Source organism: Syngnathus leptorhynchus, chromosome 7 (genome assembly GCF_054491065.1).
Source record: "Syngnathus leptorhynchus isolate UIUO chromosome 7, UIUO_Slep, whole genome shotgun sequence".
Lineage (NCBI taxonomy): Eukaryota > Metazoa > Chordata > Actinopteri > Syngnathiformes > Syngnathidae > Syngnathus > Syngnathus leptorhynchus.
Genome location: NC_141201.1, coordinates 4996419 through 5023689, shown reverse-complemented (window position 1 = coordinate 5023689; position 27271 = coordinate 4996419). Strand labels below are relative to the sequence as shown.

Genomic DNA, 27271 nt, shown 5'->3' with positions numbered 1-27271 from the left:
AATATTTTCTTCCAGCGGAATATTAATATTCTTTTGTGACATTTTTATCGCAGCCAGGATACTACACACTCGATCAAGTGTTAATAATTTTGTATTGTGAGAACATGATGTGAATACCGCAGACTTAATTGGTCGTTTTTGTAAAATGATACCATGTCATCATGTCGTTTTATCAAACCGTGCAGGCCTTTTTCTCGTGACGAATTTTTCAATCACAGTTGTATGATCTTTCACGCTCGAGATCAAATATGAACTCACACTGGGATCCTTCCAAGCAAATCTACATCCAATACAGCATTGAAGCATCCCTATGGTGAAATGTTGTCAATCTATAGTGGAGTGCATTGCATTGAAATATTGTTGGTGGATGCGTTCTGTGCCTGTGAGATAGCTGCGGCATTCACCATTAATCATTAGAACATGACAAGACCAAGAAAAATCAGCGTGAAGAGATAATAAGAATATACCGAAGACTACAAGTCCCTTCAGAATAGCGCCGTCGGCTAAGACAGGACTTTTTTTTTTTTTTCAACCCGTTTTATCTTTTGAGTCCAGTGTGAAATTAATCGCTAAAACACCTCATTTCATGGTAGCCTGTGAGGATCTGTCAAGAGGACCACCAGTCAGCTTGAGCCTTTGACACATAAAGACAGCTTGTGTGTTTTTCCCACTGTCAAAAGAAAGAAGTCATCCAGAGATGACAATAACCACCCCAGGAGATTTGGATGAGCAGAAATGTGTGGATAGATGGACCGGTTACAATGGTGAACAGAGACAGAGATTGTTCAAGGCCACCGGACACCCACCGTGCTGTAGTTGCAGTAAGTGGGCTTCTGCGGAGAACGTCTAATAGGTGACCTCATGACATAATCTCCAAAACATTAGTTTAGAATTCAGTGAAACATTAGAACTAACCCAAAATCCCTATGATAATCCATGGATTTGGTCCCTTTATTTGTGAACTTGATGTTTATTGAAATTATGCTAGTTTATAGGCTAACCTATTTTACGAGCAGCAATAAAATTCTAATCAAGGTTTCAAAATGCAACAAATCGGAGGTGGACCAGAGTTAATGAGCCATAACAAGGAACCCAGCTCTGATATTTGTTGCGCTAGACGTTTAAATTCTTCTTCATGATCAAAGCAATTAAGTGACAAAATTGTTGGCGGCAGCTTTGTGAACTTGCTCATTAGACACAGATCATGAAGTTATTGCATCATACAGAGACATTGCGCCACCAAATAATTTGAAGCTATGACATAACGTTTGCCTCGCAAGAGTGCAGCAATCTGGAAGAGGAATCTTCTTCCTGTCTGCTGCCTTGCTGCAAAATAAAATTAGCTTAACTCAATTAACGGCTAATAGAGGGAATCCGATGTGTCACCCTATGTGTTCAAAGGTTGCAGCGGCGCCATTGATCGAACAGATTAAAGGTTGTTTTGAAAAAGGAGTTTACCTGCCTAGCGCCTGGAATGACAATGATGTCGACAGAAAGTGTCTTTGACAGTTGGAAGGAGAACAATTTTGTTAAACAATTCCGTCAAAGCCTCCGACGTGGATTCCGTAAACGTGTGTAACCTCGCATGCTTTACCGTGCACAACAATCATAAAGTGTTTTTTTTAAGGTATCTTCTAAAATACTAACGGCTGGATCATATTCAAACTGTCACCAACGGGAAGCTCGTTTCCATAAATCACGGAATAAAATTTGAGAACAGCACAAAGTCGAGTGGATAAATGAAGGCCGGTGCAAGGTTACCGGATTTTTCTCTTGGATGACACCATAAATCAGCATATCGTTCATCTAACTCACAAACACTGTTTGTAAGTGCTCCCTGATAGCTGTCCAAAAGGATTAGAAAGGAACAGGCGGATTTATTTATTGAGTGTCAGGATCACTCCGAGGAGAAAAAGACAGTCAAGGCAATAAAGTAGAACACATTGTTCATTGGGCGAAAGCGCTAAACCGCTACTTCTGGGCATGGGTTACAATTACCTGGTCACCAATTACCAATCTCCAGCTAATTAAGGGCAGGTGTGGCAATGCGCTGGTTCCGATTAGTTCTGATTGTATTGCTTATTTCCATGTGCCTTGGAGTTTTCAAGACCAGTAGTGAAAACGTTTGTTTTTTTCTACGAAAAATTTCGATTCATTTCAGTTAAAGCAAAACCAATTTTTAATTCTAATCGGTTTTCATTACACCCCTAAGACACATCATTTTTTTATTTACATTAGCCTTTTCTGTATCCTCCATTACCTAAACAGTTGGGCTCCTCGCCAAGACCCTTTAAGCTGTTTGCCATTTCCCAGCCACTGACATGGGTGGGTTGGCATCAGAAAGGGGCATCTGGAATAAAAGACGGTGCCAAACATATCATGCGAATAACTCGCTGTGGCAACCCGTGACTGAAAGGCACTAAGCCGAGAGTCAAACAAAAACAACATTCCTAAAGAGAGGAGATTTAAGCTGTTGCTTCCATTTTAAATGTCACTGGATCTTTTTTTTGTTTGTTTTTTGTATATAAAGACCCAGAGGGAGTAAACATTATGTAGTTACTTCGCGCTAACCAACCCCTGGAGAGCAAGCAGAAAAAAAACAAGTATGGTAAATTGTCAGGGAATGGAACGGAAAATAGCTGAAATATTGATTTATTTTATTTTACCAAGATGTAAGCATTAAACGAAAGCCAATATGCATTTTTAACAGAACATAAATCAAATAAATAAATAAATAAATATGCTCTAAGCTCAGTGTAAACTAGTGCTTAACTGAGATTAGCATTTTTGTGCCCAGAGTACTTTTACAATATACACCAAAAAATTGCATAATGAATTGTTGCATTTCAACACACCACAACAGTCGTTCATTTGGAAACGCATTTGGAAAGACATAAAGTCTTCTCTTCAAGTATTCATTTGACACCACCTCACTCACAATCCTTCGTCATTGTGTCTGAGTCTCTTGGCTGCTTAAATGTTAAAAAAAAAAAATGGAACATGTGAGTCAACACAGCTCCAGACTTCATGCATTTCATTTTAATTTAATAAGGTGTCACTGTGGTAACGGAGTAGCGCTTATGCCGAGATGTGCTTTGCTCCGTCTGCAGGGACGGACTTAATCATCAGCGTTATCTCGCAACACTATTTTTTACCTTGTCACAATCCATCGGTGCACTTTTAATTAGAAAAGTTCAGTAAAAAGATTCAAAGTAGCACAAATAATGAAGAGACTGCATTGAATTTATTGTTTTAATTATTTTGAGGCTTATAATGTTTAATTAACTATTGGGGTCTTCATTTACAATATAAGATATATTGTTGAAGTGAAAACATTAGTTTAAAAAAAATAAATAAAATGACAAAATGAGGTTTTGAGTGGAGGCCATTTGTATTTGACAAAATCTTAGCGCTTCCCAGAGGATAAAGAATATATACATATACAATATATAACAATCTGAGTACTAATACAGGGGCTGTATCAAAACTTTTATCAACAAATCAATGAAAAGATCAAATGAAAAATGGATGTCAATTTTCCAGGAAATGGACTATTTCATATTTTCCGTGCCTCTTTGCAACATCAAGAGGTGTCTCTCCCGACGAGTCTCGTTGAGTTCTGTTGGCGCCATTGAGCAGTAAAGCCTTCACAATGGGCGTGTGGCCGTGCTGAGCGGCAATGTGTAACGGCGTAGCTTGCGCTGCGCTCGTAGCGTTCACATCTGCACGATGAGAAATCAAGTGCAGGACGCTGGGGAAGCTGAGACTGGCGCAGGCGATGTGCAACGGCGTCCACTGCTCACTCTTCTCAGTCACATTCGGGTCGGCGTGGGCGGCTAGGAGTTTAGCTACCATTTCGGCCTCCCTCTGGTGGCAGGCCAGGTGCAGAGGAGTCCAATCGTTCTCACCAGGAGCGTTAACGCTAGCACCGAGATTTTTCAGGTCTGTCATGGTGGTTTCGTGCCGCTTTATGACAGCTAGGTGCATGGCGGTCCAGCCCTGGTGGGTTCTGGTGTCCGGGCTGGCCCCGTTGGTCAGAAGCTGCCTGCATATGCCTTTGTGGCCATTGAGAGCTGCTAGGTGAAGCGGAGTGTGTCCTCTTTTGTCCGTGCTATCAACCACAGCCCCGTCCTTCACCAACTGCCGTACAATTCTGTTATGGCCCGCCTCGGCAGACAAGTGAAGAGGAGTGGACAGGGAACTGTCAGTAGCGTTGAGATCGGCTCCCTGGGAGAGGAGCAGTTTGATTATATTGATGTGACCGTAAGTGGCAGCCAGGTGAAGCGGCGTCCTGTTCTGCACGTCCTCCCGCTCCCCGATCGCCTTGACGGAAAGTCGCGTCAGCAGCAGGCGGACGACCGTTTCGTGGCCGTTCTGGCAGGCCAAGTGCAGGGGCATCCAGCCGGACTTTTCACGAGGATCCGGGGTCGCCCCGTGTTCCAACAGCAGACGGATGGCCTTGTCGTCGCCGTTCTGTGCTGCGAAATGGACACTCGTCCACTGGTCATCATCTCCCTGATTGGGATCGGCACCGTGCTCCAGCAGCAGAGAGATGATATCATGAAGCCTGCAGGAATGAATATTTAAGACAAAAATTTGAGTTAATTAACTTTCACAATGCAAAACAAAAGTAAACTGAAGTAATACCATTGACAGTATTTTTGTCTTAATATTAATTTACTGAGGATCCAATAAAAGTTCCCAACCCACCCATAAATTAACTTTTTTTTTTGTCGCCCAACTCATAAATGTGCGTGCAAAGACTTACCTTGTCCTACCTGACTGTGCACTTCACACCGCCTGTTACCAAACAGTGCCGGGCAATCCGTCAAAGCAACCTCAATTACGTAACAACTCAAAATAAAAATAAACCCAGCCACCACAAGTCTTTCTCTGTAAACCACTATCACGCCAATCCCAAATATCAGACATACTGAGATACGATTACAGATTCACTTTAATTGTTTTTTATCCTTGGCGTCAATTCAAGTTAGTCTTTCCGCATCGCGGGGAAGACAGCTGGACCTGTGAGAATGCACGTCTCCGTCAAAAGGTTACAAGCGACCTTGTTTTTTCCAGATTTTGTCATTTACTGCCAAAACTGACTGCACATCCCATCCCCTTGCTATATGCCTGACCTTTTCCAAACAATGTTATTCTTTAACCAATGTTATATACCAATGCAGTACAGACCTGTTGAGGACGGCTACGATCAATGGTGTGTAGCCTTTGGGCATGACACAATCAACTTCAGCGCCCAGACTCAAGACGTGCTCCACGCTCTTCACATCCCCGCTGGCCACCGTGTAGTGCAGGAGACTCTTTTTGCCGTTAAACTGCGTGCTCACATGCTCTCGCTTCACAGACGTTCGGAAACTACCGAAATCCTTCTTAAAGAGGAACGAGAGCACGTTGTCCTTGCCGCATTGTTCTTCTGTCAAATGAGAGCAAAGGGCGTTGTGGTTACACGAGTATGATGCCCTTCAAGTCAAGGTGTCCCGGTATGTTGTCAACTATGTAAACTTTGGAAGAGCGACAAATTTTAAGAATGTAGTAGCAGTGGAATGTTGGGTACATACAATTTCATTTCATGGTTAAGATCAACCAACAAGAGACTCAATAAGATTGTTTATGAATTATTTTTGCAATACTTGGAATGACAGCTTTTATTCTCTCTCTCTGGTGCAGGGATATTAATAATGTGTTGTGTTTTTAACAGCAGCACTCCTGGCTAAGGATCCATGATGTGCTTTTCTGTGCTTACCTGCACGAAGGTCAGGAAAGTGAGGCGAAGAAATCTAAGAGGAAAATGACAAAGAAAACATTAGAGAAAAGGTTTTGCTTAGAAGCTACTCGAAAAACAAACCATTATATCAGTATGGTCCTACATTAGGAATAAATTAGCTTTAAAGGGCCCAAAAACAAAACACTCGGCTACTCGAAGCCTAGAGGTCATTTTAGATTTTTTTCTAGGCTTTTGTGTCAAAGAAATAATTACCGTATTTTCCGGACTATAAGACGCACCGGACTATAAGGCGCACCTTCAATGAATGGCCCATTTTAAAACTGTGTCCTTATATAAGGCGCATCGGACTATAAGGCGCACCATTAATGCATCATGTCAGATTTTCAATTCAAATGAAATCAGATTCAAATTACTTTATAATCACAAAATAATGATCCATAGTCTTTTTGATTCATGATTCATAGTCTTCAGCGGGCCAATTAAGATTGATTTCATGACACAATGCTTCGGGCCAGTTTAAATTTAGGAATTTGGTCCATATATAAGGGGCACCGGACTATAAGGCGCACTGTCCGCTTTTGAGAACTTTTTATGTTTTTAGGTGCGCCTTACAGTCCGGAAAATACGGAAAATATTATCAGTATTCCAATATGGCTACTTTGTGACGTTTCAGTTTTGTGAGATAACCCTTTCCTAACGTAAAATAGACGCCTTTGCTGAATCAAGGTTGGAAACACTGTACTAGACAGTGTGACCTCTTTTGCGTTTATACTTATCAAACTGAATTAACTTCATAGGTGCTGGGAAATTCCAAACTGTGTCCATTTTCACTGCTGCGGTGGAAATCGATTGGTCCGGGGATCTTCAAGACTTCACTTAGGGCCTCTGTTTTCCTCACAGTTTCTGCAAGAAAACAACAGCAGTCAGGTATCGGCATGAATTTACCTAATTAAAACAGATTATGCATTTGCTAGTGATGCTAAAATCCCGTTGGAATCTCATCATCGCTGTAGCAACATTATAGAGTGTACCTTCACGCATGACTTGCAGGTTAATGCTCTCATCGAGAGTCTATGTTATTAGCTACCGTTCATGAATAAACATGATTTTTGTGAGGTGTAAGAGCTTGTTTGAACAAAGTTGTGCTAGATGTATCGTCTGATCTCCTTTTAAAAGCCCCCCTTTGTCACTCGCGCGTAACACACAGTGACAAAAAACAACCTTTGCCTGAAAGCAATTAAACACATGACAAATCAGCGTTGATGGAGCCAATTGCATGTTATTAGCACTTCTCAGTCTTTTGTCACAGCTTGGAAACTGACTGCTGGTAGTACAAATACATTTTACGGGTAGCTTGCACAAACCTGTAAAATCCTTTTTGAATGCCATGCATGGACACTGAAACATTTAATTTAAAAAATCAATAAAACATCCCATAAGGATATGAAATGAGGCTTTACAATTATGAAAATTTGAAACATCCCTTCAGCACCAGATGTTAGGATTGTGGACTAAATCTGGTCCGTTCGTCTTGGACTTCATTTAGTGCGGAAATAGATGTTGAGATTTAAATGGGTTGTGTTTAGCCCGACCCGTTTGGTCCAATTTTATTCCACAAAAGAACGTTAATAATTGGATTGTGTTTCGCTGTGTTTTGCTGTTTTTGAAGACGTCTTTCCAACAACAATGACGTCTTTTCACCTTTGACTTTTTGACCAAGACATTTTTTTTTTTAACGATATGAAAATGTCTTTTACTTTTCAACCAAAATCCAAAATTTTCTGGACGGTTACCACGAACGTTTTTTAACGTGTTTTTTTTTTTTTTTTCCAGTTTTTGCTGAGTGGGCAGTTTCTACAGATGTGTCGGCTGAATTAGCTGGAAACGTTTCTCTAATGTATCCTCCCGCTCAAAGAAAAATTCTCGCAGCACAACAAGTGCTCAATAGTCATCAAATGTCGGGATAGCCACGATTATAATAATATGAGCAGCTTTGTTTCATACACAGTTAATGAATAAGCTGCTGTATATATAAATGTCGTATGTGGACGGACTAGTCTGTACCTTTTCTATTGGTGTGAATTGACTGTCTGGCCTTTTCACGAGTTGTGAATGGGATTGGATACATTTTAGCAAACATAATTTTTCCAATGCAAAGCGTTCTCTTACTTAAAAAGTACCCACTCAAGGCTGGCGCAAAACTGCTGGGGAAAAAAAAAGTTATGTACCTGAGAACGGTGGCCTCTTTTTTTGTTCCTGATCCCAGCACTGCTTCATGATGCTGATCATCTGATCACACTCACGTGGCCTCTGCTCGGGCATGATCTCCACGCAGGGTCTCCTGCCATGTGACACATTTAAGAGCACGGTGGTCATGCTGCACCCTGCAGCCACAAAATAGATGTCAGCCAAGACGGTGGAAAAGTAATTGGTCATGCATGTCCACACTAACTTAAAGCTCTTAAGAATACAATTGTGTGATGGTTGAAGGCAGGACCATTTCCAAATGGGATTTACAGTATAGGTTGCCTTTGTTGACGAAGAATCCAATTTACACGGTGTTTATGAGAAATGCTGCCTTTTTTCTATACGAATAATGCATATGCAACGGAATACACCGGCCAGTCGTGAAAGCATAGGCACTGATCGAATGGTTTTTTGTTGTTTTCAAATTCTATGAAGCCAATAACGCTAAAGCAAGGTCTACTTGTTATTCTTGTTATTGACTTCCTATCGTGTTTATTTTTTTACACAGCGTATGAGCTGAATTAATTCTTACCTGTGTACGGTTTCTGTTGTGTCAGAATCTCCCAGATTACTATTCCAAAGCTGTCAATGAAAGAAGTGAGAGAAAATGTAATTTTAAATTACCATTTTCATCTGATTTGCATGTAGTACAAGCTGAATCCCACATGAGGTCAATTAGACTACATTGCATTGAAACATGAAATTACTTGTAGTCTGCAAAAATGGTACTTGGTGAATCGGGTGTGCTGTACAATGTTGGAGAATTTCCCGTGTGATTTAAAAGTCACCTGTACACATCGAAGGAGTGTCCAGGAGGTTCACAGGACTGAGTGAAAATCTCAGGAGGAATGTAGCTTAGACTTCCTCTTGCAATCAAATGCTCCATAAACAACTTCTTGTCTGTTCCTTCTTCACAATGGATTAGACCAAAGTCTGAAATCTAAAAAAAAACATCAAAATGATCTGAATCAGAAAATCGGTTTTGATTCAAAAGATGTGTGCACTTTTTTTGGAATGAGTTATCTTTGAAGAAGATGCCTACAGTATTCTGGACCAATTCATTCATTCTGTAAAATGACAACGAGAAACATTGTACCCAATGAGACGTACCATATCGACTCCAATCGCTAAATCGTATCGAGACACTGACCTTGACATGGAGATGGTCATCTATTAGTATATTGGATGGTTTCAGGTTGAGATGGAGTAGTGGGGGTTGCAGACTGTGGAGGAAGTTCATGCCCATGGAAGCCTCGTGAATGATTTGGAACTTCTTGGGCCACATCAGATTGTGACTATTCAGGAGGGTGTTCAAGGATCCATGACTCATGTACTCCATTACAATGGCAGGCACGTCGATGCAGAATCCGTAGACCGACACCAGGTACTTGAATTTAACTTTTGCTATGTTGGACGCATCCTCCATTAGTTTTCTGGGAAAAGAAGGCATAGTGGTACAATACAACTGGAAAGAATATAAATATATAAATATTAAAAATCCAGTGTCTTGTAGCTACCCACCTGGTATGGTTGTCTGTACCCACGGTTGTGTCAAAGACTTTGAGGGCGCAAACCTCCCGCCACAGCTTGATCTTGACTTGGTATACTTGTCCAAATTTGCCTTCTGCCACTTTAGTCCAGTCTGTCTCAAAGTCGTTCTTTTTAAAGCTCCTGAAGGGTCCAGGAGCCACGTCCAGACATTCCATGAGTGTTGTCCTCCACTTTACGCAAACTCCGTGAAGGCCCTCGCTTTCTAATCCCAACCGTTAACGGGGTTATTCCTCATTGTCCCGTCGGTCGGCGTCGCCCGAGGATGTATGCAAAATGCACCCCATGGATCCAAAATCAAGCGTGTGTCTGAAATGCGGATTGAGTCAACTGTTGATATACGGGAGAAACTGTGTCTTGAAAACCGGTTTGCGGGTTTGCAGTGAATGTTACAAAACCGGTTTTGGACTAACACTTCAGATTTACGATTGAGTTCTCTCACGTATCAGCACATATTTACACAATGGTATTCAAAAGTGGGACACTGGGACACTTTGGCACAACAATACTCTTGATGTGTTTGCTTTTATTTATTCTTATTTTTACAGTTCTGTCAAACTCACAAACAATATTTTTCACCCTAGTGAAGATAAATGTTACAGGATCTTCTGGACATGGTATTAGATAAATCATCATTCTGAACTGCTGTTATATTGCATATTTGTATAGCATTGATGGTTTCTATAATTGTGGTGTGAAAGTGGTGGTATTAGGCAGTGGATTAAGTTCCCACTGAAGGTCCAAGTACCTAATACCATACATGGCTCCCAACAGTGTATTATAGATTTTTCCCCCCACTCATTTCTGAACAATTTGAACTCCGAAGGCTAACAAGTGAGTAGCGTATACTATTAGGTTAACAGTGTTGTTACCTTGACAACACGGGAACAGAACAAGGGACATTTAGAGGAAATTATTTATTATGTTTGTGGTCCATTGGGAAATCCGTAATGTAACTTGATGCCAATCTTCCCAGTTTTCCCTCTCTCAAATAAGGCCACTATTCACAAAACTTAGTCTTACATTTCATCTGTTGATTTAAAAAAAATAATACACCTTAAAAATGCAGAATTAAAAAAACAATAAGAGTTAAAAACTTAAGTTGGTCTAAATTTTAAGGGTGTATATGTGTCATGTTCTTTGTTTGTTTGGTTGTGGTTTGGACTTTGTTTTGTTTTTCTCATCTCTTTTGGCAGTATCATGTTTTCCTTGGTTTCTGTCTTTGTATTTCTTATTAGATCATTGCTCCCACCTGTTCTTGTTAGCCCCGCCCCTTGTGTCTTCCAATCAGCTCCCTCTTCTTTGTCTTGTCCAGGTATTGCTCATTGTCGTGTCAGTTTGTTGGTATTTAGTTCCCTCCTTTCTGTGAGCTCTTTGTTGAGTCATTGTCGTCAGTCCCTTGCCATATGTGCTCAGAATCAGCTTTATTTACCAAGTTTGTGCATGCCAAACAGAAAATTTGACTCCAGTTGATCTCAGCCTCTGTACAACATTTAAATGACTGACAACATTCAGGTAACAACATTTAAGTAGCGAGAGCAGGATGTTTTGCACAGTGATGTCTCTGATTTTGATTTCGTTCCTTTTTATTTTGCCATGACCAGTTCGGCCATGTTTTTTTTCCCCCTTCATTGAATTCAAACCATTTTGATTGAAGCCATTGCCTGCTTCATTGCATCCCTGCACATGGGTCCACCAGTCCCCAGATACCTGACAGTACTATGTGTACAGAATGGCCAAAACTGAATGACTTACAGTTTCGGGGAAAGAAAATTAAACAACAATTAAATCAATTCAAGATACTTCTCTTGGCATACCCCCTTAAGTATTCCATTGGAATTTAAGAACAAAACTCTTGCTCAGGGTGCCAATGTCTCTCTGAGATAAATTGTATGCTGTGAAATTTGTGGGCACACATCTGAATGCTAACTCCTCTCTTTCAATGGAGGCAAAAGTGAAAATGAATAGTTTCCTGGCATCTATTCATATTCAAAGGAGTACAAAACTTTTCTTTGTCTATGAAAGCAAACACTCTCATTTTCAAGTGTCGACTGGGAGTCCCGCAAACATGTGCCAGGTTGTTCTCTTACTTAACACTTGTGACTTCTCAAACTGGTTTCCCTTGTTTTGAATATGACTGACACGAGACATTGGTCATTTACAGTTATTTTACATTACAACATCTTATGTATTGTTTTCTGGAAGACTCGAGTTGCTTTTCCAGTAAGGCACTGTTGGGGGCAGCTCCAGGCATTTGGTGGCATGTACGAGAGATAAGACTTTTGATGGCACCAAAATGCTTCCAGCACAACTGCCAAATCACACGACCACAATTATGTTCGGTTGGCTCGATACAGGGTTACAGAACCTCGCAATACCCAACGTCTCATATGACCTTGTTTTCTTTCTCCCAGGGTTGGATCTATATATGAGCAGGCAGTAACATTGAGGGGGATCATGTGACAGTTTTTACAAAATTTGCACAATGTTTTCCCTGGAACACCAGCTATAAATTAAAAATCATGGGAAAATTCTGATTGCACAAGCTATTGTCGGTCAAACAAATAATCAAAGAAAAATAAAGATAAGGGTTGAATAAAAGCCATGACAACGCATAATTGGCAGTGATATAAACAAAGCTTACGGTATATTATCAAACCAAGAATTGTCAACTTTGATCATTTGAAAAGTTGCCCAACTTTGAATGATTACATGTTTTTGCTGTATTGAAATATTTTCTCTTTTTCTTCCTGTTTCAATTAGATCTTAGTTTTCCTTGGCTTCCTCTCAATGCTGCTTTTCTACATATATTTTTGTTTTTTCTTTTTCAGTGGTGTTTGCCAGAATGTCTGTCTGTCTATCTTTGGAGGGATAAACGGATATTTAAACTTTGTGCTTTATCAGATTGGATTAGTCTGTCTTCTTAAAATGCATCAACTGAGTTGTTCTTTGCCACCTGTCTTTTTATTTCCACTTTCTGTTGGGTTTAACAGGGATTATCACTAGCATTTCACCACCGTTCTCTTTTGTGCAGAATTTCCAGGGGACATGAAGTGTTTTGTCATCTGAGACAAGTTCAAGCATGCACAATTATAGTAGCATGGTGACACAGAGAAAAAAATACTGTGCCTGTATACGGCAAGTTCCAATTGGAGGTTTTGAGACACATAAATATTTGGGCCATCTCTTGTGGGTTTTATCATCCAGAGTACATTTAGATTTCATGTGGCTCCGACTGTGAGCACAAAGCAAAGCACGCTGCTTATGACATTCGCAATCGTGAGCAACCCCAGCAGTTCATTCCACTTTGTTGTAAAAGTAATTTATTGTGATTTTCGGCAGACAGATTGTCTCATGGGGGTGACGGGTTTGATTTCTGCAGTCATTGACACTGTTATCCTTTCTGACTGTGTGAGTCTTGTTTGAAAGTGAGGTTGACATAATGAATCATTCTTGTCTAATGGGAATCATTGTCTCTCTCTTCAATTGGATTCGCATTGCTGCCCTGTGCTCGGTGAGCAATTTGCATGTGGGATGATTTATATTCAGAGATGTCCAGAGAAGACATGAGAAGACTAACTGATGACCTAACTGCAAAAGTGGTTAAGCCGGTGTAATAAATGTTATGTGTATTCAGCAAAACAGGTTGAAAGGCTCTTAAAATATTTGTACAAGATGTCTTGGATAGCTACCAAAAATGATCATCGCTGTTGTTTAGGCTTCGATTATTGTATTCAATGTTTTCCTGGAGACAAAGTATGCTGTTATTTCATAAAATTCCTTTTTGGAAACCAAAATGGCAGACAACCTGCGTCACAGATCAAATTGTGTTTGACCTTAGAGATTCACCCGTACCAAAGTTTCACTCGCCCAAGCAGTCACTCCGTTTTCAACGGTTTGCATCGAAACGTCCAGATCCACCTCTGTATGCAGGTGTTGGGATCGATGAATTTAACATTCACCGGCGGCCGTGGTTTCACGCTCTACCAACTCGCACGATTATACGGACAGACTCGTGGATTGATGTTCCAATGAAAACCTCGAGCTCGTGATCGGATTGTTGATACGCTACCTACGGGCGAGAAGTCTATCTTCATCGAAGAAAGTTGCATGTCGTCAAGCGGCCGAACACATTAGCAGGCTCCACCACACCGAGGCGAGCTCTGACCCCTTAATATCCTCTATTAACTGACCTTTTTAAAATCCTTCATCTGTTTATTGCTGGCTTTGAGAACGTGGAACAGACCCAAACATAATTGAAGTGTGGTGGTGGGCACTAAAGAGACACTCATTGTCGCACTCTTAGCATAGTGAATACTTGGATGTGGGTCACTTCATCACTAATGAGCTTTAAGCATGATTTAATGATATAAGTGTACAGAAGCAACTTTTTGTGTATTTCTCAAGACAAATTAACATATGAAGGAACAATATAATGCAATAAACGATGCATAGAAAGGATATCGATATTAGCGAGTCCCCCGGCGCACCCCGTATTTCAGCAAGTGTGGTTCTGGAGGATGTTGGAAATGTATCCTACAGTCTGAAATGTCACACACAGACTTTCACCATCATTAGTTGACTTATTCTCACACTAGTCTGCATGGTAATTGATAATTAGCCTTCAGCAAAAATGCTAGATTGTTATCACGATGCCTCATCTCTATCCGTGCGTATTTTGGCGGGTCTTTGTTACTCCAAGGGAGGACTTTTATGACTTTAAACGAGGCAAGATCAGTTTTGATGATTACAATTATATAATTAATCCCCACAGGAAATTAATTTTCCCCATTACCATGCTGGAAGCAAATGGATAGCATTCATATGGCAGACAGAGACTTTGGTGAATAGCTCGAGGGCAACGGCATCTCCAAAACAAAATTTGAAACGTTACAACCAACTAGGCCCTGTAGTGATTGAAATAGTTGAAACGGGATCAATCCTACTTCAACGCACCCATTTATTCATCCTGCTGGGACTCAATGGCAACCAATCGAGAGTGCAGTAGACCACAATTCAAAGTGAGGACTTGAAACACAACTCAGCCTACTTATTGACAATAAGTAAGAAAAAAAAAAAAAACATGCGAATTCTCTGGTGAATAAGTGGTGGCCGAAAGTACTCACAGGTCTACGTATATTCTTTATCCTTTGGACGGAATATTTCTGCAATACTGAAGAGCTGAGATTGAGCAAATAATGTGGCCCAAAATTTATTTAATTTTAAATTGAGAGTCTGCAAGAATAGACTAGCATTCTATAATTTCAATGGGAAAATATAATTCATTTTTTATTTATTTTATTATTTATTTATTTATTGTATCTTAAAGCACCGCTGTATGTAGAAAAACTCATGAAAGGTAAACAATAAAATCTAGAGAGCCTCTGGGAACTAGACCCCCCCATACTATTTGTGTACAATAGTGGGGCAGACAGATAGGGAGCCTCTTGACTGGATCACCAAGAGCAAACTGAATAATTGATTTAGCCGATGGTTTGCATTGGGGCGAATACACAGAATATAACATACAGAATCAAACAGGAGAATTTTTGTTTCATAACCAAACTGCAGGCATGCGAGACAACCGCAACAGATGCGATGTGGGAATCAGGCAAAAAAAGTATTTCTGGCAGCATGGGAAAAGCAGAGTGAGTAACAAGTGGCTCATCTGTTCCATTTGAAGATTTCTGAGGCCACTTTGTATGAACGCCACACATGCGAGTCAATGTCATGTGTGACCAAGTCATCTGGGCTTTCAGTTAAGAAGATTAAAAAGGTTAATTATGAGTTTTTTTCTTAACGTTTGATAGTGTTCTAGATGCAAAGGGATGAAAAAGGCATGCGACATAGACAGCGACCCCGAGGGACGCCCAAGTTATCATCTGATCCGTCTCTTGTTTTCATAATTGCAAAGATGGCATCTGTCCCTGACGCCTTTGTTTCTATCGCTATCGGCTGCTTGCACAATTTACTTTGAGAATTGTTCTCGCCCAAAATCATAATTAATAACACAGAGGTATGCCTTTGACTCGCCAATAATTGTCTCAAGGTGATAATTGGGACCCTGAAGCGCTCAAAACTAACTTTGCTTATTCTTTGTCAATCCAGTTTTGCTTATCAATGTACTTTTTTTTGCTTTTCTAGCTTCAATTGACGGCTTGTTGATTTTATAGAGATGAAAGGTCCTAAGCAAGAACTGAAGAGACTGGTAAAATTGCACAATGTTGGAACGTACAAAAGATATTTTCCTTGAAACTGTTCTTAAAAGTAATTTTGAACTATGACATAATCTGTCTATCCACATTTCAATTTTTGGAAAACCTATTTCAAGAAATTCATGTCTTACTGAGAACATTTGACGACAGAGGTGAACAACATGTTCACATTAGTTTTATTCAATAAATGGATTATTTTTATAATTCAACTTTTAATTGCAAAGGACTTGAAAATTGTTAAACTGGTTATACGCAGCATTTTACAAAGCATTGGTGAACAAAGGTTTAGCTCTGGGCTGGCCTTCAATTCTCCTTCTTCTCTTTACCCGTCTGAGTCAAGACTAATAGATAGATACAGTATATTAATTCACAAATACTGAAGTAGATGTTTTATTTATTTTTTTTACTTCCATTGGGTTTAACCTTGTATCAACACATTTGAATTCCTCTCATTGAGTTTCCCCCTTAGTTTCTGTTTATGCCCATGACCCAGCAGTTTTGAGTCCAAGGGTAACACGGAGTGTTTATCTATGCTAATAGGACCACAGTATTGTTCAAGGAAATCACTTCACCAAAAGTAAGTGCTTCATATTCTGTACTTGAAGTCTTTGACTTTCTTGAGTATAAGAATGAGGCCCAGTCTATTTTATTTTATTTTTTTATAAATAGCTATTTTGTTAACAACAAATAAGACAGTCACAGCAGTCATACATCTAACAATCGTTATTGTACAGCGTGTTGATTTTCTTTTGGTGATGAAAGAATCTCAATCCCAGACGCCCTCACTGAACTGTTGTGGTTTAACAAGACGCAAATGACTCCATTATATTAAAACCTATATGAATGAGCAACCAATCTCCAAGCTTTGATTTGTTTGCTCTGTGAGGGGATTAACTTGACTTATTTCAGCTAAGGTGTTGAATGTGAAAGATTGTTAATTGAGCCTCTTTTGATTATGTACTAAATTTGACGGCAGCACCTGCGCCATTTCTGAGGGTAACTAATGTGTGAATTGGATGGCTTTTCAACATCCAGCCCACTCTGTATGTCCACGCTCTGTATGGCACTAATATGATTGACTGCATCAATGTCTGTTGACTAACGTAATTGTCTGCTGCTATTTTGGTAAAGGACACGATCTACCTTGGACCTTCCTCGGTCACTGGAGGCAAGAATGTCCCTCCTTGATATGCCGGAAACGAGCGGGCTTCAAATGAAGGTTGTCCAAGTCTCGTTGAATTCAAGGTTGGTCAGCGACGACTTAAGATGAGTCCCCATTTGTTAAATGTTATACATCCAACTGTGATTAGGTTTACAAATTCATAAGAATAACAGAACTGAAGTTAATTTGGGAAGACATCTGAGGAAACGTTTATCATTTATCATAACATTGATTATCATTTAGAGACCTTTGCCAAATTCAGTATTACAGAGCTATCAAAGATATAAAATGAAGAGTGAAGATTGAAAACCAACTTAGACCATCTCTTAATGGACTGATTAAGTCCCTAAGACTTTTGGCCATTGTCTTCTTTAGACGCAAATGCCTTTGAACATTTAATGGTAAGCTCATTAATATCTCCCATATTTGCCCACCGAAGGTTATTAAACAGTGTGACTCTTATTGTCACACGGCTCGGATAAGCTCACAATGTCCTTGCCTGCAACATTTTCCCATGCTTGTTATCTCAGATCGATCATTTTGGTTTTAAGGCACCGTTAATAATTACTTCAATAACATGTGACCAAAGTGTGTGACTCCCTGAAATTGGCGGCAATAGCCTCTGAACTCTCAAAGAAGATAACTTTGCTGCCTAAGACAGTGGTAAGAAAAGACAACAGCAAAATGTAGTGCGTGAGTATGAAAAATGTCAGCATAGCAAACGGGTAATTAACTTTTTGGAAGAAGGATGAGGCTACTGTTTTTGTCTCAAAGATAGCAGGCGCAATGCAGCCACATGGCAAATGCAATAATACAGGTGGAGCTGCGTGATTAATGTGTCAATGTTTACTTTTGGGGTATTCAAGTGCAGAAACGAGAACTTCCAAAAGAACGATTTGGCCTTAAAAGTGACGGCATCCTTTCAATCACACATCTGTCTGTGCTGTGAGATGTAATATAGAGTTTTGCTGTTGATAATATTTCTTAGAGTGGCATGTGGGTGAGGATGGATTTGTTTGTTATTGGAAAGTAAATAAAAAGCAGGTGTAGAAAGTTGAATGTCAGCATTGTTTCATGTGTCAGTACGCACCATGTTGAAAAAATAACTACACCACTAAGGTCACCTTTCCAGCGTATAATACATTCATATCATTTTATTTGAATCAACTTGGCCGTATTGTGTGGTTCCTGTGCTACATCGCTGGAATTTCTTTTTCTATCACAAATACCTTTGGAGTGACGTCGAATCTACGTTAGCAAGTAGCCTGCTAATACAATGTAGCATTAAACCATAGGTCTCAAACCCAAAGCCCGGGGGCCAGATACGACCCGCCATATGTGGCCAGCAAAGACAAATTTTGCATAGAATTTTTACTAAAATTACAAATTGTTTTCACTTTTTAAAAATAGATATTGCAAGCAATTTTTATTACCATTCACTTTTTTAAATCAGTTGAACAGTTTTTAGTAGTCTCTGATTTCAAAACTAATTATTCATCAGTTTGTTGTTTAGCCTGTCTGTATATAAGACATTGACAGCCATAATGGCCCTCCGAGGAAAACTGACTAAAACGTGGCCTGTGACAAAAAATGAGTTTGACACCCCTGCATTAAACCGTGTTAGCTGATAGAGCGTACAAAGACAAATAGATTTAATCATTCAATGATTGCTGTGAAAGAGATTCACAAAAAAAGAGGAAAATTACCAGGTCAACTAAAGCATGCTATTCAGTTTATAAAGAGACAACCCCATTCTACACCATTGTATATGATTCCATACAATTCTGTGCTGTTTAGAAAAGGTTTAATAGTGCTATTCATCATGACTGAGTTTCACAAAGCCAGATGCAAAAATGATTGGAAACCAATTGCTGTGTGATATTTCTGCACTATCAGGAGATAGTAAATTGTATCGGACCATTGGCACTTTTTTTTCGCCACGCTTAGTGTTTTACTACAACTTTGAAGACCATATCTGACCTTCAGAGTGCATAATGACATGGCAGATGTATAAAAGCTGCCTCCCCCCCTGAGTTTTTCTGAGCCAAGTACGTCACACCTCAAAACACTCGGGCGGTCGATGAAGTGTCCGTGATTCATACTATATCCACTCTGCGAATAGCTTTTATCTTTTTTTTAAATTGAAACAGACATTTTTTTCTTTTAATAACGTCCTCCTTCTTTTGACTTTTTTTGAATAGCAAATTACCTGACTGGCTAGTAATACTCCCGTCTTAGTAATACTCCCATCTCTCATCATCTGACCACATAAGCTGCCATTTGTACGATATCCCGACAGTCACTCCCTGGACTGTCATCAACATCATCTTTGCTGGATTCCTTCTTTTTTTCTCCACGGCATCGCTCCCTGTGTTACTAAATTTAAATCACTTTCATCGGCTCACTTTGAGTACATCCACTACTGTCCTCCTGTGTCACAGCTTCCCTCAGGCGGGCCCTGAGATCACAGTGCACACACACTACATGGTAATTATTCATTTGAGGGAGACGGATGGTGAGGCTGGCACCACTTGACGGGGCAGCAGGCGGCGGCACGATCCCCGCCGGTTAACATGAGACACCAACGCAACTGCTATAAAGTCTTACAATAAAGAAGTGAGGGAAAACGCTGACCATATCCCGAAGGTAATGTCAAGTGCCAAAACGACACGAAGGCACGGAAGATGCAGACTGGCTTGCGATCAATATTGTAAATTGAATTGAGTTGAAAGGTTAAGAGAGAAGAAATCATGTTAGATAAAGGTCAACATCCCTTTTAGTATCACCGCTTATGGTGTGTGCAGTTATCAAATAGGGCACGCCATAAAATAAAAAAATTTATTTATATTTTTATTTCAATGATTTTTTTAATTGATTTTGAGGGATCTTTCGAAATTTGATTTGATCTGTTAGAGCTATAGTTTAGTTTATAGTATTACAATTATATCATTTTTTCTATTGCTGATTTATTTATTTTTTCCACCTCTCCTTTTTATTATTATTATTATTAATGATTAAAAATATCTTCTTTCAAACATGTTTTCTGGATAAACAAATTGACTAAGACTATTGCTGATTTATTTATTTTTTCCACCTCTCCTTTTAATTATTATTATTAATGATTAAAAATATCTTCTTTCAAACATGTCTTCTGGATAAACAAATTGACTAAGACAACCGGCCAACAGAAGACGACTACTATTAATTATTCATACACGTCGTATGTGTACAATACAAAAAATACAAAAAACGGTTCTGATTTTCTGTCAGCTTCTAACAGAATATTTTAATAATTAAAATTACCATATTAATTTGTATTCCACTTGAAATATGTTTGTAGGTTAAACGGGTTCAAATATGCAATCTCCTTCGCGGTCGCTTCTAATTGTGAAACAACAAACCGAGTAAGACACGGGCGGTTGCGTTGTCGTTGCTTAAATAGACTTCAGAAGAGCTACGGCCTTTCATGTTTGTGATTATTTGCGGCTGTAAAAGCTATTATTAAAGCAATGGAAGCTTCGATCCCAGCTGCTGATAATGACAATGTAGTAATTCCCTTGAGTTTTTAAAGTCTGGCTCCGTCGACACGTGTTCCAGATTGCACCCGGGACTCATGAACTGTTATTTCTCCTTTATCTACAACGAAAGCTGACCCGGTGGCATTTTTTGTGCTTCAAATATCTCAGCTTTAGCTACGCTTCGAGATAATTGTGTTTTTGTTTGGGTTTTCCATTTTTTTACGGTCAGCGCTGGGTGCTCGGTAGACTTTTCAATTGCCCGTGTAGTTGTTCATCTTCAAGTTCAGGTTAAAGTGACCTCTGCTTCCTGACTTGTGAGCGCCAAAGGTCTCTGAATTTCTTTTTGTTGTTTTCTCTACAGGAGTTTACTTTGTGACACGGGGAACCCCAAGTTTGTACGTTTTGCTGCAGTTCTAAATCCAGATATTAGTCCATCTGGCTAGTTTCATTCATGTTATTTTTTTAAATCAAATTCATTGTATGATGTTTCATCAACATTTGTTTGTATAATTCAAGCTGATTTTTTTCATTGAATCTTGAATTGAGCGCTCTACAGCCGAGGTCACTTGAACTTGCACGCTGTCGCTCCCGCTTTGATTTGTTGTATCAGTAACAAGAACACAGCATGGACACTCGCACATTACATATTCATAGTCAAAGTTTGTCCTAAATATTTGTATTTAATTTACACAGTTTGACTTGTCAGTTATGTCTAACAAGAACCCCAGCATGGCCACTCACAAATGACATATTTTGATATACAGAGAGATGCCTTCAGAGCATATACCAGTGGTGGAGCTAAAAGGGGGAGGCCCAGGGGCACTGCTCCCCCTGAAATATGCTTGGACCCCCCCACCCCCTGTCAGACCACTTGGGTATCCTTTGATTCCCGAAGGAAAAAAAATCCAGCTTGTACTGATTTCAGTTTCTGACCATCAATAAGAGCAAGCAGCAGATTAAAGTGTTGGTAACAAATAAGCATCACTTCCCCGAAGACATGGACTGACAAACCTCTAGGCCAGTCTGACCTTCTGAGTCACAGTATTGTAAATCTGTGAAAAGATTCTTCAAAATGAAATGAACAACTTGAACATTGCTCGCGGTCAGTGGTTCTTCGGCATCAGATTTAAATAAACGATGTGAGCACTTGCTCTTAGTCAAGGTTGGCCTGTAAAGATTTCCCTGTGTGATTCCACCATGAATGCAATTACATGGTGAGAAGTATTTACTTTTACTTTTGAGCACTCGGTACTCGCAATTGATCGCCGCTAGGGAAGAAGCAGTGAGTGCCAAATTATGACTGATGGCATTCAATACAAAGTCGCACTAATGTGGGGAAATTGCTAGCTTCAAGCGCCATTTGCTAACTTGCCAGATAGTTTAAGGGATTGTAATTGGAATTTGTTTGATTTGTTTTGTAAGTCTAGGCATAATTGCGCTGACACAAAGAGCCAGTCCTGTGGGGAACTTTTCTCCTTTGTCTGTTTTAATTTGTTTGGGATTAAATTATCAGAGTACTGGTATGAATGAGCCTTTTATTAGTTTTGTAGTGTTTTACGCAGATTGCTCTTTGGTGTGATGGCTTTATGATTAAAGTAAACGGTGTTAGGAAAGAATAACATTGCTTTGGTAAAACTGATAGAATGACCGTATTTTCCAGATTATAAATCGCATTCTTTTTTTCATAGTTTGGCCAGGGGTGCGATTTATACTCAGGAGCGATTTATAATCCAGATAATACGGTAGTAGTGCAGGTCACTTGGTGTCACCTGGTTTGCTTTTTGTGTCTTTATTTATTACTTATGTTGCTATTTGTAACTTCAAATTTCATGGCGAGTTAGTTATCAAAAGTGAGCAAGAATTCCCTTTCCTATTCTCGACACAGAATCCTATTTTTTTTGTTTCAAGTGGCTATCTCACTTGAAACACGCATTCACCAAAGTCTCCTACGCAGTAATCTTTTAGTGACTTATCTCCCTTCCTCCCACAATATATCTTCTCGTTCTTGAAGGAACGAGTGACGTAAACCCAATAATGAGGTTGGGGATTGTTCCAAACGCAAAAGGAACTGACCTCTTCTCATCTATCAGCTGGATCAAAGTGAACTTGGTCAAGATGTTTCCTTACTTTAAATCTTTGGCTCTGTCATGATGGAAGATGGATTACATGCGGTTTAATTGGTTCTCATTGCGGCAGTTTTATAAGCCTCCTTTTTATCAAAGATTGTTTGTCATCATTACCAACCGCTGCTTCATAACCTCAGTCTGCAGTTATATAAAGATAATGGTTTTGAGAGTTTTATTAGCATGGAAAGTGTGGACCAGTTTAGAGTGCGTGAATAAATTAAACTTTAAATTCTGAGGTGGCACTCGTTACTGATTTAAAAGCAGAAGGTCGTTTTATTGAGATATACGGAAATTGCGAGTTGAAGTTTTATGGAAATAAATAGTTGGGATAAATGTTGTCTCCTGCTTTAATTTTTGCCAAATAATCTTCTCATTCAACGTATTCATCAACTTGTCACAATGGTGTTGTTAAGAGGAGGGTAAAAAGATTCATGTTTGTCTCCAGAACAGTTTTCCAAACACAAATGGAGTGTGCAAACATTATTCTTTCCCATTCTGACCTTCCGTCTGTGGGTTTGTTCAATATTTAAATAGTTCCTCCTTCACCTGACCCAAAATAAAATGTAAATTTTTTTTTGGTCTTTTTTACTTGTCCTCACTTCACACTTAAGATTTTTAAAATCCTTTGCCACCATCTACATCATTCAAACACAGCCACACAGAAGTAGCAAAGGAATGAACTATTTATAATGTCGACTGGGCATAACTGTCAAAAAGATACAAAACATTCTCAGAATATTAAAGATACACACCATTTTTTTTTTTTTATAAATATATTTATAGCGCCTTAAAACTATAGCGGCTGTGGATTAGTGGAGCTTGGCGAGCACATCACTCAGTCATGTAGCTAGGATGCTGAAATATTTGGGACAAACATCTAATTGGATTCATGTTTCATATCCGGCATAATTAATAACATTACGGTCATTTTTTTTGGAATGTATTAATCATGTTAATATGGCAAAGCTGACTGAACCGGTTCCATCGTTGCGGCATCTTGCTGCTAATGAGTCTGCATTCCATGTTGGTGTGAAAAACAAGGTCAGTCAAGAACAGTGTTCCAAGTTGTAAAATAAAAAAATTATGAAATGATTATTCTCACATCTTTATTTAATGAGTTTCATACAGGAGTGCAGGATCTCAAAGCCGTGCAGCTCTCGAAGTTTGTTCACGTGTCTGAAAAATAGAAATTCAAATGGTGACATAGGATGTGCTTTTATGAATAAAAGTCAACTTTGATCTTGAAGGGGAAAAAATAAAATAAAAAGTCGCTGTGAAGGTGTCCCAGCAAGGAAATTACTTATTATGTTTGACTTTGATTTTACGCAACATCGACTTTAATTAGGAAGGAAAATAATTGCAGATGAGGAGAGTTATTGACAAGTTCTACTGTGGTGAGGACGAGTAAATATAACAAGTGGCCATGTTTCGTAAATAGATTTTGAAACTCCTTTTTGTTCTCTGATGCTTTGTTCTTTCTTTGGCACCCTGCTGAGTGAGAGACTGACACAAACGTTTAAATAACAGAATGATGGCATTGGTACATTTCCAATTTTATCCAAATGTGTTTGACCTTTGTGCATTTTTTTTTTTTTTTTTGCTATCCTAAATGGGCCAGATAGATGGGGAAAAAAATCTGGGTCACTTGAGCTATATAATGTAAATGCAGCCGCATGCCATTAATGTATGTAAGTATGTTACCTCAATTTAGTCTTCAGTGAAATGTGGAAAAGTAAAGAAGGCAAAGGGCTTTTGGTTTGTTGAGTTCATACAGTATATGAGTAAATATGAGTGCTGGAGAGGAACTAAATGCCTAATTTGGGTTTTGAGTGGAAGAATTTGGAAAAACTATTAGCTGCTTGCTATCTAGCCATTGAATTCAACTTCAAACCTCATTCAAGCATATAATTACCACCATGTGTTTTGCAAAGTGAGGTGAGGGCGCACCTGGGCTCGGATTGACATAACTTCCCTAGAGCAACGGCTGCGTTCTGCTGCACAGCTGTCCTCTTAGCGTCTCCGGCGGCATGGCGAAGCAGCTCAAGCACGATATCGGTGCCCAGCAGGTTGTTGGCGATACCCTTCAATTCCAGGCAATTGGCCAAACACAGGGCAGCGTTCCCCGACACCATCTCATCACAGCTGGAGCTCAGCAAACGGCGGAGAACAGACAGCTCTGTGACCAATGATAAACCCATTTGGAAGAGAATATGAACATCCATGTGTATTTTGCATAATCGATAAATCCGAAAACGGATTTTGTCGATCATTTCTTACTTTTGTCAGACTTTACCAGCTCCTCCCGGGCCATTTGGCTGGCGGCCGTACACACTGTCAGAATCTTTACAGCGTACTTAGTGGCGCCCAAGTTGGCTTGCTGGCAGACGGTCAAAACACAACAAAATAAACATGTTATTGGACAAATACGGAGACACAGTTTTGAAATGAATAAAAGTATCCTCAGGGCTCAAGAACACTGAAACAGAAAATAGTGGTCAGTTTCACTGATTTGACCAAGGCAGTGCAGAAATAAAAGAATTTAAAAAATGTAAAAGATTTAAAATTAAGAAAATTAAAACATAAGAAATGTAAACATTTAAAAATTTCAAAATATTTTATTTTAAATTTAAAAAAATTAATAAATGTCACTGGTTAAAAAAGGCACCATCTTGTGATTTAGCTACCAAAAAAAAGTGTTCAGTCCTAAACATTTAAAGCAGAAGTAAAAAAAATGTATTCATAAATTGAATGTCTGTATTTAAATATAATATGTTCCATTTCAGGCATTAATACCCCCAAACCGATTTTGTTTTTGTGTACATTTGGGCACCTTGAGTTGCCGGTGCACCGTCTTCACCACGTCTCGCTGAACAACATGATTAACAGCCTCGGAGGACTGAGAGAGGATGTTGCTCAACACGCCCATGGTTCCCTGGAGGACAAAAGAGAACCTTAAGCAAACAATAGCCACTCACACAAAAGGTAGCTGAAATATAAAGCAAAGGTGATGGACTTTGAGTCTGTGGAGTGTTTTTGTGTTTGGGAGAACTTTTCCGAAAAGAGAGAATTCAGAGAAAATAACCTCTTGCAGGAGGACTGAGTCATCATGGAGATACGTTGGAAATGGACAAAGGATACCAGGTGCAAGCTTTAGTATATGCAATCAATAAGCATTAGAGGCTGAATTTGAAGACATCGAGGAGCATAAAGGCATTGCACAGGTGGTGAGGATTCAGTCTTGTATCGGCCATAAAATGATAAAGGCCAAGACAATGAAAAGAGAAAATCAAGTATTTAAGGCCTGAGGGTCTTGTCTGATTTGAGAGGCAGTTTATAGATTAGGGACTAACCACTGCTTCGAAGTCCAAGATTGCTTTTTTGTCATGCAGTTAGAACACCAGACTTATTTTTCGAGTTCTAGCACAGCCTTTTCTCAAACGTTCAAATTTGCAACCCAATTTTGCTCACAACGAAAGTCAAAACAGAAAACATTTCAAGACACATCTGATGTGATCCATCAATTGAAGAGGTGTGTCTCAAAATATGTCATTATATCAAAATGTGACAAAATGAACAAGAATCTCAAAAAATGCTGATAAATGTGCATTGTATGTTCCCATACGAGTTGGAAATGTGGAAAAACAATTCCCAGAAAAGTCTAAATTAACCTAAAAGTCAATTATCTGGAACTTAGAAGGTACGCACTTATTTTGAGTGGGGTGGGCAGTGCCCCAAGGCCCCCCTCTAGCTCCGCCAATGCCTTGAGAAGGATTCTAATGCGTTTAAAAGGCAGTGAGGAAAGATAGCACAAGAAAAAGCGAATGTCAAAAAAAGGATGCTGACGAGAGGCAGCAAGACAAAAATGAACCCGCCGGGCAGTTGGTGCGCAGTAAAAATGAGTGACGAGACAGATGGGTGGAAGCGTGGGACACAACAGCCCCGATTTTAGGTAGAGTGGAACTGCTGAAACGGCCATTAACGCACACGACAGCACCTGGAGCTGAAGCTTTTTATCAAATACAGCGACGTATATACAGCAACCCCTGAACATTGAGAAATTCAACTTCTCCATTACGGCTTTGTTGACTGAGAGTTTACAAGCCAGGGAATGACCCACAAATGTCAGGAGGTGTTACTTTAAAAAATGTAATAAAAAATGAAAGCCTAAAAGGAGTTAGGTCCTTCTGGTGCTTTTTGTTGCTATATTTTAGCGTTTTAGCATGTGCTATAAAAAGGATCAGCCACTCACAGCAACAACACCTTCGTCATCATCCCTCAGCAGGTCCAGGCAGCAGCCGCACAGTGAAACTGCGTTTTCCTACAAAGAAACCTCTCACCTCTTAATGCAAGGAAGAGAACATCATACTCGGCAAATATATTATGCTGGAGGATGGCATATAAGAATAACCTTACCTTGATGACAGAGGAGGTCACAGTTGAAAGGTTGATGATCAACCCAAGGAGAGGGTAAAGGATCTCCTTGTAACTGCTTGCAAGGCATTGCTTCTGCAAAGACATTCAACGGTCATAAGGCCAGCGTTATTGCGGTTAATTATTTATATTACATATTCAATAATTAGTTATTATTATTATTCAATAATAAAGTTAATGAACTGATGAATTGATTATTTTATTTTCTGTTATTATTTATTTATTTATTTATTTATTTATTTATTTATTTATTTGATTTTTCTTTCCTGTCAAATATC

At 39.4% G+C, this 27271-nt stretch overlaps 2 protein-coding genes and 1 long non-coding RNA gene across 4 annotated transcripts in view; 1 reads left to right on the top strand and 2 right to left on the bottom strand.

Annotated features, from left to right (window-relative positions):
- Positions 1-3238: 3238 nt before the first annotated feature.
- ankk1 (ankyrin repeat and kinase domain containing 1) lies at positions 3239-9903 on the bottom strand. The gene is made up of 9 exons (XM_085917283.1): positions 9515-9903; positions 9144-9426; positions 8782-8933; positions 8526-8575; positions 7975-8130; positions 6537-6649; positions 5765-5798; positions 5194-5434; positions 3239-4567 (listed from the first exon to the last, which is right to left on the bottom strand). The coding sequence occupies exons 1-9, from the start codon at positions 9697-9699 to the stop codon at positions 3532-3534; spliced, it is 2250 nt and encodes a 749-aa protein (XP_085773409.1). The 5' UTR covers positions 9700-9903; the 3' UTR covers positions 3239-3531.
- Positions 9904-10924: 1021 nt separating this feature from the next.
- Positions 10925-25538, top strand: LOC147054319 (uncharacterized). Its single transcript, XR_015066647.1, has 3 exons — positions 10925-11056; positions 16888-17001; positions 25346-25538. It is a non-coding gene; the product is annotated as an uncharacterized LOC147054319 (long non-coding RNA).
- Positions 22955-27271, bottom strand: part of ttc12 (tetratricopeptide repeat domain 12) — a 15410-nt gene continuing 11093 nt past the window's right edge. Inside the window, exons 16-22 of one of the 2 annotated variants that reach the window (XM_085916004.1) lie at positions 26976-27068; positions 26812-26880; positions 25393-25494; positions 24840-24939; positions 24510-24738; positions 23665-23738; positions 22956-23574 (exon numbers count right to left, since the gene is read on the bottom strand). In XM_085916004.1, the coding sequence (XP_085772130.1) occupies positions 23669-23738; positions 24510-24738; positions 24840-24939; positions 25393-25494; positions 26812-26880; positions 26976-27068 (663 nt within the window). In that variant the 3' untranslated portion in view covers positions 22956-23574; positions 23665-23668. Of the gene's footprint in view, positions 23739-24509; positions 24739-24839; positions 24940-25392; positions 25495-26811; positions 26881-26975; positions 27069-27271 lie in introns of both variants that reach the window. The other variant, XM_085916003.1, reaches the window with a different exon arrangement.

Coding starts and splice junctions, on each gene's coding strand:
- ankk1 (XM_085917283.1), bottom strand. CDS start 9,699: ATGGAATGTCTGGACGTGGCTCCTGGACCCTTCAGGAGCTTTAAAAAG. Junction 5,435..5,764: donor CTTTCCTGACCTTCGTGCAG/GTAAGCACAGAA, acceptor CTCATTTGACAG/AAGAACAATGCGGCAAGGAC. Junction 4,568..5,193: donor ATCGTAGCCGTCCTCAACAG/GTCTGTACTGCA, acceptor TCATTCCTGCAG/GCTTCATGATATCATCTCTC.